The following is a 14,210-nucleotide window of genomic DNA, read 5'->3' as shown; positions in this document are numbered from 1 at the left end:
ATGTGGACGATGTGGTCTCTTTTCAAGGTAAGGAGAAAGTCTTAAAGCCATGTCCAGCCGACAATTTAAAAAAGATAGTAAAAAACAAATTCTGAAGAAACAAGATATCTTGAGATGAAAAAATGTGAACGAAAACAAAACGCGAAGTGAACTGTAAATTTTCGATTTATTTCAAAGCCATCCTCAGACAGAATGATTATCCAAACCATGCATACACATATATATTTACAATGCATGAATTAAGTAACGAAAGTCAAGCAATAGAAATTAAAAAGTTTGATATTTACGAAAGCGGAGTTGGAAGAGCTGTCATATTTTTAAAGGATGAATTGAAACAAGAGACCAGACTGGTGGAATGAGTGTATTGTAATTTAAGAGAAGAGTTGTAATTTTTTGCTAGCCTTAAGTCCCGTGTTAACAAACCATTTCTTAATATATGTGTATGCATGGTTTGGATTATCATTCTGTCTGTGGATGACTTTGAAATAAATCGAAAATTTACAGTTCACTTCACGTCTTGTGTTGATTCACATTTACATCTCAAGATGTCTTGTTTCTTTAGAATTTGTTTTTTACTTAACTCTTAAAGAGTACTCTTTAGTCATATTTATGGCAATGTGGTAATGTATGTTAGTGCAATCAGACTAAGTTACACAACATATTTGCAATAAGAATTTTCTTTTAATGAAGTTTTGAGAAAAAAAACAATATATAATCTTTTTGTATTTCTGATAAAGATAACTAAATGACAAAAAAAAAATATATTTAAAATTTATTTTCTTGTTAGGTTTATTGTACAGTTGCTGCAATTGTTCAGCACGTTTTTGACTGGTAGATTTCCTTCCTTACACTGCTTGGCAACATGGCCCAATCTTTTGCATATGTAGCAACGTCGTCCTGTTAAATATTCATAAGGAAGTTGTAGTTAATGACACTTTTTATTTGTTTGTGTCATTAGCTTATTTCTGTTAACAATAATGCATGCAACTTGAGGTTTTCAACCATCTAATCAAGCTGATGTTTTATCACTAGGTCAATCAAACTTACTTCTTCTCATACGATTAAACTCTATACAAAAAAAAGTATATAATTGTCAATTACAATGGTCATGAAAGAAATGTTATTTCATTTTTTGTCATTACTTTTCTCGCATTCATTCATTTTGTGGCCTTTGTGGCCACAATTATAGCATCGTCCTTCATTAAAAAAAACAATGGCAATTATCAGCCTGGCATCAAAGGCAATTAGTACATGTATACACTATACCACACCTTTAAATGAACTTTTTGCTTTGACATTGCTTTCTACATAAACAAATCGTTTGTTAGGTGCTATTTGATTTGTTATGTGTATGATTAAATTTCAGGTTAAAAGACTCATGGTGAAAAGACTCATGGTGAAAAGACTCAGGTGAAAAGACAAAAGTATCATAAGAGAGCTGATGGGCATATATCATATATGAATGAGAACAGTATTGTATACAAAGCACTGTTTACCTTCTTTATTTTTTTGGTTTTCAGAATTGGAGCCACCTCAAATAGTAGTAGATTTTTAGCACATTGTGATGCATTGATGTATTGTGTAATAATGCAAAAAACAATCATTAAGCAGTATAACCATTTTTGGCTAAATACACACTTGCATTTTCGTTATCTTTCTCTTCAGTTTCCTGACCTGTTTTGAATGCAATTGAACTATTTGAGTGATTTTCAGTTTTCAAAACAAAAACATATTTTATACACATTTGATACCAGTGTCCATTGCTTTTTCCTCATCTGTATAATCTAGCATCTGGTGTTTTTGTATGCAAAAAACGATAAAGTGTAAATAGATATTTTGCAAGAAGGGATTTAAACCATGTAAATGAATCACTTTTTGTTTACTTCCATGCTGAAAGCTTCATATAAAGCTTTTCAGATCAGAAATTATTAAATTGTTGATCTGTACTAACCTCTTTTCATCCATGGACCACAATAGAAAGTTGGCAAATACAATAAAACAAGAAATAAGCAAAGGAAAATTCAGACAAGTTTTAAAATATTTATAGTATTTAAAAAAAGGGAAAAAATGCAAATGACAAACGCCAATGCTGTATTCTGATTGGTTAACAAATCAAACTTTTTTTTAACTATGAAGAACTAAATATTGCATTGAATTTTAAAGTTTTTTATAGTTTGTAAGAGATGATTCCCATGATAATATACATGTAAATTTAGCGTGCACAAATCGTAAATTGCTGTATCAGTAACGTTGAAACAGGGTGTAAATCCTGGAGAGGGATTGATATGTGGTGGCTCAGCCTCTCCCTTCAAAAGTTAGCAGTTTTGTCGAGCAAAGCATGTAATTTTGCGGAAATTAAAAGGCAAATATTAGCGATGACGTTTGGATCAACTCATAACTAAGTAAAAGCGATTTTGCTGGTATTAACATACAAAATTACTACGTTTTGTTGGGCAAATCAAATTCTGCAACGTTTCCCTCTCCATTCTCGGGACTCAAGTCACACCCTGCATTCAAGTAACATTCTTCTAAAATTTTTTCAAGTTATTCGAAGTTTAACCATTGGCTTTTTACAAGTCAAGAAACTATATAAACAATGTGAACTCGTTGAACTATAAGGAGCAAAAAAATGTTAAAGATAAAATGTTACGCATCATGAACGTTGTTCAAGGACTTCCGCATGCAGATCATCCCGGCAATATTCATAATGTCACCTGTAAGTTAAACACGTGCGTTTAATATTGAGTAGCGTTTATTTTTAAAAGAACGTCAACAATTCATTTATCAATTGACAGACTGGTTTAATTTTGAAAAAAGCACTTACTACAACGCTCGATCTGATTGAAAGTGCTATCAATGTTAGGACCACAAAATAGTTTTCTTATGTCGTCCATTTGGGCTGTTTTGTTGAGGATTTTTTTCTGTATAAAAAAAATAGTTCAAAATGAATATTGTGCTATTGTGGTTCTATATTCTACTATGTTGTAGAGGAATACTCACATAGAAGACTTGCATTTCGAATTACTTTTCATTCTTTTTAATTGTTTAGTTACGTAAACTAGGTTATAATTTCATGTTGCAATATTAAGCCTCGAACACAAATGTGCAGGAACCATTACATTTCTTCTCGAAACACGTATTGCTATGTGCCAGGAAAGTGCTATCAATGTTAGGACCACAAAATAGTTTTCTTATGTCGTCCATTTGGGCTGTTTTGTTGAGGATTTTTTTCTGTATAAAAAAAGTAAATCAAAATGAATATTGTGCTATTGTGGTTCTATATTCTACTATGTTGTAGAGGAATACTCACATAGAAGACTTGCATTTCGAATTATTTTTCATTCTTTTTAATTGTTTAGTTACGTAAACTAGGTTATAATTTCATGTTACATTTTTAAGCCTCGAACACCAATGTGCAGGCACCATTAAATTTCTCCTCGAAACACATATTGCTATGTGCCAGGATGCCTACAGCCTCAAAAAAATGGAATAGTCAAATGAAAAATTCCATTTCTAGGCACAGGCAAAGCCTCGAAAACACAAAAGTGTCCAGGCAACGTCCAATCTACTGATGATTGAACAACACAAGCTTAGACAGCTTTTTACGAATTTTCTGACCATGCAACTTATCGTTTTGCGTTTTGGTCAAGTGATGCATTCTTATTTTCACAAATGCCTCAGCACAACACTTTATCCAGTTTATAAGCATGATTATCTGTAACTGTCGACTCTAACACATGCTCATCTAAAATGCTAAAAACTTTTTTCTCTACACACACAGATAATACCGTCGCAGCAATTGCACTCGATATGTTTGCTGCATGTGGCAAGCCACCATGGCAGGAATTCACCATCCTCATTACACATTACTCTGTTTCCTGACACACTTTCAGAAGATCGTCAGTTGGTATTTTTAAACCACCGTTGCTCTTCCATGCCACAAATAGTTCTGGTGATCTTTCTTTAGATGATGTCAGAGCATCCATACAATCATCACAATCGATCTTCCTTTTCACCATTTTTGCGACATAGCCAGCAATATACGATATTGCTGCCTCCTTGTAGTCTGAAAGCTGAATGTAGTTTGAGGTGTCGCTGTAATCGTGGTCAGTTTGTTCTGGCCCACGCAGTTCTAGATCGTATCTTCTTGCAGTATTTACATCGGAAATATCTGCCGACATTTGTTCACTCTCACACCGATCTTCGAGTCTACTTAGAATTTCGGTACCATCCTGAGCAACACAATTTCCATGACCTCCTTTAATGTTATGTCGTTTCAACAGCTGCTTGTACGCTGCTTTGAACTGTCGAGATGTCGGGTTGTTGTTCCAACCTCCTGACGCTCGCACAGCTGAAAAAAACAACAATTCTAAATGATCTTGACTTGTCTTATAGGTAAGCAAATATTTAAGGGGAGAATTTTCACTTATAACAAGATCCTCAGCAAGCCCTTGCACTGCTTCAATGCACAACAGAAACCCCAAGAATCCGGTTTTCCTCTTATGGGAAAAAATCGACTTTTCATCAGCACCCTTCAGATTTAAGATGTATTGCCTTGCTTCATCCAAGAAGGTTTTTATCAGCTTGTAATTCGCTTTCCTTATTGGTGCTTTGTAGTTTTTAGCAATTGGATTCCTGGAATTCAAAACGTCAAACAAGCGATCAAATACTCGAATGAATTTGACTGTTTTATCACACCCTTTAAACTGTGGAAGTTTGAGCTTACCTTCACAGAACTCTAAAGCATCTGCAACACTCGAGCTGAGTGCTTGCACTGCTAAATTTACCTTCATTTTCTGTGGCTTCCAGTTTATGTGAGCTTTCTTTAGTTTGTTGGCAAGTCGCAAGCCTTCTGAGGCTTGCAGTTTTTCTAGCTCAACTAAGTATTGCCATCTTACCAAACCATCTTTTTCATCCTTCAGAGTTCTCAATTCAGAAATTGCTCCTCTGACAAGCTTGATCATATGACAAGGATCTAAAAATGCATGAATTTTCAACATTAAATCAGATGGATGTAAAAAATATGCTTGGAAATCATTAAGTGAAAGTTTCACTTCAAGCAACTTCATCATTGCAAGATGGGTGGATGGACCATCACACGTTAAACTTCCAACTTTAACACCAACATCATGCAACTGCATCAAACACTCCTTTGTTAAATTTGCTTTTACTTCTGCAGTGAGGCCATCTATCAAGAAGTAAACAACTGGTACTTTCCAAGATGAATCTAGAGCAACAGCCATGTATACCAAAACTTCTGTTGCTTCAGGGAGTGAATCATCATCAATCCCAGTACCAAGGTCAACATAACCACAAACTTTTTGACCATCCCATTCTACGTGTTTGCGGATTGACATTTCATCCAGCATCAATGCACATATGACTACCTTGCCATCTTTCTTTGACTCTTGAACCTTCACTTTCAAAGCATTCAAGGCATCCTTGGTGAAACCAGGGTCACCATCCATGGAATTATACCAAGATCGAATTACTCTTGGATGAGGTAAGGCTAAATTAAACTTCTCACGAACATAATCATAAGCCTTAGGCGAGTAAAATTTCAAAGTTAGTGCAAAAGCTTGCAATTCTGGGGGGTACTGAGCTCCTTTTTTACCCTGAGTGTTTGCCACTAAACGACTCAAAATATCTTCAGGAACCCCAGATAGTGAAGCATTATGAAGTTCAGCTTGATCAGAGCTGATCATTTTATCATCTTTAAGGCAATCAATGATTGACAATAAATCATTTACCTTCTTTTTCAGTCTACATTTTTCCATATTAGACACTTTTAACCTCTTTCTATAAGACTCTGCCCTGTCTATAACATCTTCCAATTGTCTTTTCAGTCTCCTGGGAGACTTAAGACAATACGAGTGATCATGAGTAGAAAAATGACGACTCACCTTTTCAGTGCTCTTCGTACATTCAACATCCTGCACCTGTTGAAATAATGTGGGCACGGCACTATCTTCTAGACACACTTTGTTACCTGATATTCTCTTCATGCTATCGGAAAAATGATATGAACAAACTTTGCTCCACTTATTTCTTTATACTATTTACCCATTCCGAAGAAAGTGCAGGGTTTTTTCTTCGTCAGGAAAACTATTTGAATTAGATTAGTAAATTTATTGTTTCATGCGTTGATTCAACAAATAAAGAAAAAAATTTGTTGAATTTTTTAAAAAAACACACAGGAAAACATCAGTGTATGCAGTATTTAAGACAATGTTTTTTCATAAGGCCTAACAGATTTTGGGGCTTTCAATTGTATAAATGCCGATTCAATCTTTCAGGAACAAACAAAATAAGCGAATAACTCACCTGTGAAAAGCGATGTGCTTCCTGTTGTCAATATTGCGACATTCTACAATTGAACATCGATTAGGCATTTTTGAAAAAATATTGTTTTGGCCTTGAAAAATATTGTTTATTTATCATACAGCTCGCAATTGCATTTGAAATTTTCAATTAAAGGAGGGAAAATCAATAACATCAATCCGGGGGAGGTCGAGAATATTATTTTTCTGCAAAGCGATCATTTCAGCGGAAATACGTCCTTTGGCCGCCATTTTTTTGGCATCCTCGCCCCAGTAAAGTTTGCCACTCTAGTTATTATAGAACTCAATGGGTTCACCACATTGTCAAAAATTTGCCGCGAGTTATTAATTTGCCGTGAGTTTTTAATTTGCCGCGAGTTTTTAATTTGCCGCGAGTTTTTAATTTGCCGCGAGTTTTAAATTTGCCGCGAGTTTTTAATTTGCCGCGAGTTTTTAATTTGCCGTGATACTTGTGGGCCACCGTAATTTCCTCTATTGCTAATACATAAATCTAGATGAATAATATACGCACGTTATGTACGTCACTACAATATAAGCGCAATTGCTGTTTACCACGACAAAAACAAAAACACGTGGAAGCTAGATCATCAAAATTTTTTCCAGCCCAAAAAATCGCGCGGAAAACCGCCCATCTGGCAACACTGCTTATACGCTACAGTCACGCCTTGTGACCAGTATAGCAGAGTTAAAAGATGAAAGGTTTATCATAGATTAATCAACTGAATATTCCTACATATCGGCAAGCGGGATGCTTGTAACAATCTATGTTTAACATCGATATTAGATTCATTCTTTCAATATGAACATAATAGCCCAACATAATACTTTTAAAAAAGCCATCACAATAATAAAATAGAGAAGGATTTATTAATTACGTTTCGTCTTTAACTTAAGACATCTTCAGATTAATGAGTTAATATATATACACGAGGTTTTAAATACAAGCATATAATATGGGGTGTTAAATTACATGTGAGAGGAGTAGGAAGTTTAGATGACGGAATTAAGTGAGAATGGCGGTATATTAAAGAAGGTGAAGGAGGATTGAGTTGCCTTGGGTGTTAAGAGAGGGTTTAAGTTTGGATATATAAAGGGTTTCATGTATTTCTTATATGAGAAATACATCTCACCCTGCCGAGATGCAGGGTGAGATGTATTTCTTATATGAGAAATACATCTCACCCTGCCTTTCTCATATAAGAAATACATCTCACCCTGCCGATTTTAATGATTTCTCAATTCTCTCTTCCTCCTCCGACAATTATGACCTTATGATTCATGAAAGCCTTCTTATATCCAAACTTAAACCCTCTCTTAACACCCAAGGCAACTCAATCCTCCTTCACCTTCTTTAATATACCGCCATTCTCACTTAATTCCGTCATCTAAACTTCCTACTCCTCTCACATGTAATTTAACACCCCATATTATATGCTTGTATTTAAAACCTCGTGTATATATATTAACTCATTAATCTGAAGATGTCTTAAGTTAAAGACGAAACGTAATTAATAAATCCTTCTCTATTTTATTATTGTGATGGCTTTTTTAAAAGTATTATGTTGGGCTATTATGTTCATATTGAAAATTCGCTTTCCGCCTGGCAAATCTCTGGCCAAGATTCATTCTTTTCCAGTGGAAAGCGGGATGCTTTCACTGAAGGGCAATGATGTATTGTCTAACATTAACACCGGATTATAACATTCATAAAACATTCATACGACATTCCTTTCACGAGAAAACATGAGCCCAACAATATTGACCTGCTCACCACTGTGTGACTTCATAGCTCAGTAGGTCAGAGCACTGCACCGGCACCGCAGAGGTCATGCGTTCGAATCCCGTTGAGTCACCTGATTTTTTCAGGTCCTGAGACGATTGCTTAAATTGTCCAGCAAAGTGCGAAGATCATATCTTGATTTAATTAACACCGGATTATGTTACTGATATTTAATATGGCATTCGAGCTTTGTCCATATGAACTGTTCAACATGCTTCCAAACAAAAATGAGGAGGAATATTCAGTTGATCAATCTATGATAAACCATTCACCTTTTAACTCTGCTATACCGGTCACAAGCCCGGGACTTGTAGCGTATAAGGCTCTCTGCTTTTGAGTAGGCTTGTCTCGTTTACAAGGAAGAGGAGTGAAAGGTTAATTTCTCAAATGTTGTTAGATAAGGTCGTTATTGTTTGTAGTTGTTGGTTATAGCGTTATGCTATCATTCTTTTTGTTTAATAACATTCCAACTATTTAACCTTGTAAACATATTGTACTTATAGCGATTATTATGTAAACGCTTTTGCCGCTGACCAGGAAGCTAATAGGCGCGTCCCCGACATCGCCCGGGTTATACCCGGTTAACCCTTTATATCTATAAAATGTATTGTCGTTATATGGTGTTCACCGGTATTATTCTTCAATTGATGTATAATATGTATTCACAAGTTGCACCTCCAAAGATGCTTTTAACGCAGTCTAACTCAAGCAAAGAAGAGTCAATGGACATTTTTATTAATGTTTCTGGACAGTCATCCTGTGTTTATTTCGCTGAAGCCGAACCAAAACAAGCCGGAATTATGAAAGAGAAGCGTTCTCGTTTCTGTGAAAACCTAATGGTAAAAAGTTGAAAATTTTTTGATAGTTAACTGGATTGTACTGATATGTGAGAAAAAATACGAAAACACTGAGAATGGAGTTGTAATTTTGTAGAAATTTGAGCAATTAAAAGCAAGGAATCAAGCAATATCATGCAAACCTTTGTCTGAGAAAACTGTAAGAAAACGGTGTAGAGAAAAAAGTGTCGATGGTTAGCAATTGTAGTTTATATGTACATATATAGTTCATGGTTGTTGGTAGATTGTGTCATGGTAATGCAGGAAATGTAAAATTTGAATATTTTTATGTTTTAGGTGAATCATTAGGTTTGAAAACACCAATGAGGTAAACTAAAGTATATGTGTAATATTCATGTAATTAATATTATCTTTGTGACTTTTTCTTTCTAGAATTTTGATTTCTTCTTGTTTAGAGAAATATTGCAAAATAACGCTAATGGATGGAAAGAAATTTGTGCAAATATTGATGCAAATGTACATCATTGTATTTCCAAGGATCAACCAAAGGTTAGTTTACAACTAAAGTACACTAGAACTAGATTTGCTTCAACTGGATAGGAAAGCATTCTCTTTGTAGTGGATTTGAAAATTTTAGATCTATAACATGAAACATAGAATTATTTCATTTTTAATACAAAAGTGCTGACATAAATTTAAATAATCTTTACATGTACTAAGTTGACAGTTTGTCGACATCATGCTATGTTTCATAGCAATTGTTTGTCAGTGTTTTCAGTAACTTTATGGTGTTCATTGAACCTTTTTTAAAGAATTGGTTAGGTAATTATTTCCTAAAGGTATTGTCCATTTTAGTTTCAAGTGATGAAGCTACATTAAATATTATATTATCTGTCCAACTTAATAATTCCATTAATTTTTAGTCACAGCTGGAAGAGAAGTTGGACAAAGCCATAAGCCGGGGGAATTTTACCGAGGCTGAGAAACTGAGTGATCAAATGTCCCAAGAAGAACTTGCTGTTAAGATAACTGAAGCAATAAGTACAAGAGATTACCAAAAGGCAAACAATTCTAATATAAAATGGAATAAATCCAAAAGAAAGAAAAAATTACTTTGGGGATTTCAGCAGAAAGAAAGATGGGAGAGCAAAGGAAATATGTAAAATGAAATAGCTTACTGCAAGTATGGATGTATATTATATAACTAATTACTTGTTCTTCACAAAGTTGGGAATATGTTGAAATTGTATCTGACATTGTTATTTGTGTCAACTTAATATATAATTGATTGTTAAAGAATTGCAGAGTGAAATACTCAACTTAAATAATGTCGTTGGTAAGTGTCACTCATGACATGAAATAATGACATATTAGCCAGCTCTTCCCACGTGAGAGGCCATCAAACAGTGTGTTTGTGCGAGGACAATCAGGGTATTTTCTATTGCAATAAAATTTTCACTTTACATGACCATTGGTTAGCTTTTCGTGGCAGGAAGACAAAACTGATAATTAGTTGGGGGGGAGGTAATATTCATATATATGCATGTTCTACGGTATGCTTCTGATGTGAATATTACATGTTTGTAGATGTAGATCGTCCAGGTTAGTATAGTCTTGAGACAGGGGCGGATCTAGGATTTTTCAAACATCAGTCATAAAGGTCGGAGGCACTCCACACCTGGGGGGGTCTGAGGCATTCTCCCCTAAGAAATTTTGGATTCCAGAGCCGTGAAAATGCCATTTTCAGCGTTTTAGAGCAATACAAAATGTATTTTGTGGGCATCGTTTGTGGGCAACGCATCGTTTTGTGGGCAACGCATTGCGTAAAAACAACACATTTTGCTTACGTTTTTTTCAAAAAAAAAATGAAGTGAACAATACTTGAATGTTTTGCCAAATATTTAGGCTCATTACCGTGTCAAATATATGGCTCATTAGCATGTCTAGGAACATAAAATTTATTTTACAATAATGCTATTCAAATACAGATATTGTCTTTAAAAATTTCTACCAAGTTGTCAGGCATAGACCCCCCTAGAGACCCCCATTCAAACCTCTATGTAATGAGTTAAGTTAGAAATTTAGTACTACAAATGACAGTTCATAGATATAGAAAAGTTCAGACTTCAAACCATGCAAGTTTATTGTAACGCTTTACCCATCTCCACATCAGTGTTAGCAAATTCACCTTTTGAGAAAAAACTCAAAATTTTTTTCTGCCAAAGATTAAGCAAAAATTATCAGTGAAAATTTGCAGTTAAGGACAGCTTAATGCCATAAATGTTTATTAGGCATTTCACTAGAGTATTATCTTCTGTAAGTATATGCAACCGTTGATTGCTAATAAACTAAGCCTAAATGTTGCAAAGACTGAATTTATGTTGATTGGCTCTAAACCAATTATCAAAAGTATAGCAAATCAGCAACCAAACATTGCAATAGAAAACAAAACAATAAAACAAGTTTGGGATTCTAAGTCTCTTGGTGTGACCCTCGATCAGCACTTGTCGTGGAAGAAAAATACTGACAATATTTGTAAGAAGATTGCCTCAGGGATATCAGCTCTTCGTCGGGCTAAAGACTATGTCCATAAAGACACTCTTCTTTCCATTTACAACGCTCTTATACATCCTTACTTTACTTACTGCTGTGAAGTTTGGGACGTGTTCAGCGAAACTCAATCCAAACGCTTACAAAAACTTCAAAATCGAGCTGCGAGAATCATCGCAAACATGAGTAATATTGTTGATCACGAAATTGCTTTGAGATCTTTAGAGTGGAAGCCTCTTGATATTGAAAGGCAAAAAAGTAAAGCAAAGCTCATGTTTAAATTGCTTAACAACATGGGTCCAAAATCACTACCTTATTTAGTTTCAAGAGCGAATCAACTGATTACCAACTTCGTGGTTTTAAAAAAAACACTATGCTTACCTCAGCCAAGAAGCAATAGCATGAAAAAAAGCCTAGCATTTAATGGGCCACAAGTCTGGAACTCATTGCCAAATGAACTTAAAGAAATTAGTTCTCTAGCGACCTTTCAAAGAAAAATCGCTTCCCACTTTCCCAAAACAAATTATGTACTCAACTAATTGTAAATAGCTTTCTAACCTAGCTATGCTTCATTTAATGTACATTTTAGTGTCTTGTGTATCGTAAAATGTAAGTAGTTCACTATTCTATTGTAATTTTCATTTTTGCACACGCCCCATGTGGAAATCAACTTGTATGTTGACAATGGTAAGCGTGTTAAAATAAAATTATCTATCTATCTACATACGCAGAATTTCTATCGCAAAATATTGGAGTTACGACGATTTTGAAATAGCTCATTCCAAAGAGCTCATCGAAAGCTTTAAGATGAATTAAAGATCATCACCGTAGTACCAGTAATTTAGGAGACAGCACTGCGCATGCGCAGAAGTTTACTCGCGCATTCGCAGTACCTATGTCGCAAAATATTGGAATTACCGAGATTTTGAATAGCTCATTCGAAAGAGCACATCGAGAGCTTTAAGATGAGCTAAAGATTATCGCTGTAGCACAATAGTTTAGGAGATAGCACTGCGCATGCGCGAAACCTACATCGCAAAATATTGGAATTACAGTGATTTTAAATAGCTCATTCGAAAGAGCTTGTCAAGAGGTTTCAGATGAGCTAAAGATCATCCCATTAGCACCAGTAGTTTAGGAGATAACACTGCGCATGCGCAGAAGTTCGTTCGCGCATGCGTTGTACCTATATCACAAAATATTAGAGTTACGATGATTTTGAATAGCTCATTCGAAAGAGTTCATTGAGCTAAAGAGAATCGCTGTAGCACTAGTAAGTTAGGCTATAGCACTGCGCATGCGCTGAAGTTCACTCGCACATGCACAGAACCTATATCACAAAATATTGGAGTTACTACGATTTTGAATAGCTCATACTTAGGAGCTCATCGAGAGCTTTAAGATGAGTTAAAGATCATCGCCGTAGCACCAGTAGTTTATGAGATAGCACTGCGCATGCAAAGAAGTTCACTCGCGCATGCGCAGTACCTATATCGCAAAATATTGGAGTTACTGCGATTTTTGCTGCCACGCATCAGCGTGGCAGCACACTAATCTTGACATGTCTCGGTCCATTCCTCTACTCGACCTATATAGAGGTAAAATCTCGATTTGTGTCTGTCTGTTAACATTTCCGGGGGGGAATTTTACGGAATGAGGGGGGAAGAACAATCACAATAAGGTAGAACCTTTCGGAACTCCTGTCAGTTTCTCTTTGATTTTAAATGTCTGGAATCCGAATAGATATGCGGCTTAAACAACGTTATACAGTAGATACCAAAATCGAGTGATTACCGACATCAATTACACATATCTCGTTTGGCGAAAAACACATGAAATGTAAAAGTTCTTTGAAATGCATTAATTGTAGTCTTTTGTGAAAATGTGTTGAAATGCATTAATTATAGTCTTTTGGTGAAAATATGGAAATATGATAAAATTAAATTTCGGGGGGGGGTTGACTCGATTTTTTGTAAAACTTCTTTTGAATGTGGAAAATGTGTTCAAATGCATGAATTATAACCTTTTGATGAAAATATGGAAATATTATAAAAGTCAGTTTCAGGACTCGATTTTTTTGTCAAAGTTCTTCTTGATGCAAAAATGTTGTTCAAATGTATGAATTATGGTCTTTTTATGAAATAATGGAAATAGTATAAAAGTCAGTTTCAGAATGGTTGGAATCCCTGTTTTTGTAAAAGTTGTTTTTTAAGTCGAAAATGTGTTGAAATGCATTAATTATAGTTTTATAGTGAAAATATGAGAATATTATAAAACTTATATTCAGGAGGGGGGTGGACTTAATTTTATGTAAAAGTTCTTTGAAATGCATTAATGATAGTCTTTTGTGAAAATGTGTTGAAATGCATTAATTATAGTCTTTTGGTGAAAATATGAAAATATTATAAAACTTATATTCAGGAGGGGGGGTGGACTTAATTTTTTGTAAAAGTTGTTTTTTAAGTGGAAAATATGTTCAAATGCATGAATTAGTCTTTTGGTGAAAATGTGGAAATATGATAGCATTCATTTTCAGGGGATTGGAATCCCTACTTTCGTAAAAGTTGTTTTTAAGTGGAAAATGTGTTTAAATGCTTGAATTATAACATTTTGATGAAATAATGGAATAAGACTAAATTCATTTTCAAGAGGGGAAGAATCCCTATTTTTCGAAATTTTCCAGCAAAAGTTTTTTTGCTATGTTTTGGAACTTGATTCAAAACGCAATTTTTTTCCTCAAAA

The 14,210-nt window shown here is 34.8% G+C and overlaps 2 protein-coding genes and 2 long non-coding RNA genes across 4 annotated transcripts; 2 read left to right on the top strand and 2 right to left on the bottom strand.

Annotated features, from left to right (window-relative positions):
• Positions 1-710: 710 nt before the first annotated feature.
• LOC124444792 lies at positions 711-1,197 on the bottom strand. Its single transcript, XR_006948022.1, has 3 exons — positions 1,143-1,197; positions 1,048-1,068; positions 711-897 (listed from the first exon to the last, which is right to left on the bottom strand). It is a non-coding gene; the product is annotated as an uncharacterized LOC124444792 (long non-coding RNA).
• A 1,427-nt stretch (positions 1,198-2,624) lies between these two features.
• On the bottom strand, positions 2,625-3,374 carry LOC124444783. The gene is made up of 4 exons (XR_006948017.1): positions 3,311-3,374; positions 3,001-3,231; positions 2,825-2,921; positions 2,625-2,714 (listed from the first exon to the last, which is right to left on the bottom strand). It is a non-coding gene; the product is annotated as an uncharacterized LOC124444783 (long non-coding RNA).
• A 5,315-nt stretch (positions 3,375-8,689) lies between these two features.
• Positions 8,690-10,386, top strand: LOC124443943 (protein FAM204A-like). The gene is made up of 5 exons (XM_046994492.1): positions 8,690-8,960; positions 9,055-9,151; positions 9,255-9,285; positions 9,374-9,467; positions 9,842-10,386. Exons 1-5 carry the CDS (start codon positions 8,724-8,726, stop codon positions 10,079-10,081), a joined length of 699 nt encoding a protein of 232 aa, XP_046850448.1. The 5' UTR covers positions 8,690-8,723; the 3' UTR covers positions 10,082-10,386.
• An 856-nt stretch (positions 10,387-11,242) lies between these two features.
• On the top strand, positions 11,243-12,007 carry LOC124444556. Its single transcript, XM_046995175.1, has one exon. It carries the CDS (start codon positions 11,243-11,245, stop codon positions 12,005-12,007), a length of 765 nt encoding a protein of 254 aa, XP_046851131.1.
• Positions 12,008-14,210: the final 2,203 nt, after the last annotated feature.

The sequence above is a fragment of the Xenia sp. Carnegie-2017 genome, unplaced genomic scaffold (genome assembly GCF_021976095.1).
Source record: "Xenia sp. Carnegie-2017 unplaced genomic scaffold, XeniaSp_v1 HiC_scaffold_21, whole genome shotgun sequence".
NCBI lineage: Eukaryota > Metazoa > Cnidaria > Anthozoa > Malacalcyonacea > Xeniidae > Xenia > Xenia sp. Carnegie-2017.
The sequence above is the reverse complement of the archived record's forward strand: the minus strand, read 5'-3'. Positions and strand labels throughout refer to the sequence as shown.

Excerpts from the sequence above, each read along its gene's own strand:
- LOC124444556 (XM_046995175.1), top strand. The coding sequence starts at position 11,243 with ATGCAACCGTTGATTGCTAATAAACTAAGCCTAAATGTTGCAAAGACT.
- LOC124443943 (XM_046994492.1), top strand. The coding sequence starts at position 8,724 with ATGTATTGTCGTTATATGGTGTTCACCGGTATTATTCTTCAATTGATG. Across the intron at positions 8,961-9,054 it reads GTTTCTGTGAAAACCTAATG|AAATTTGAGCAATTAAAAGC; the intron begins GTAAAAAGTTGA and ends GTAATTTTGTAG. Across the intron at positions 9,468-9,841 it reads TTTCCAAGGATCAACCAAAG|TCACAGCTGGAAGAGAAGTT; the intron begins GTTAGTTTACAA and ends ATTAATTTTTAG.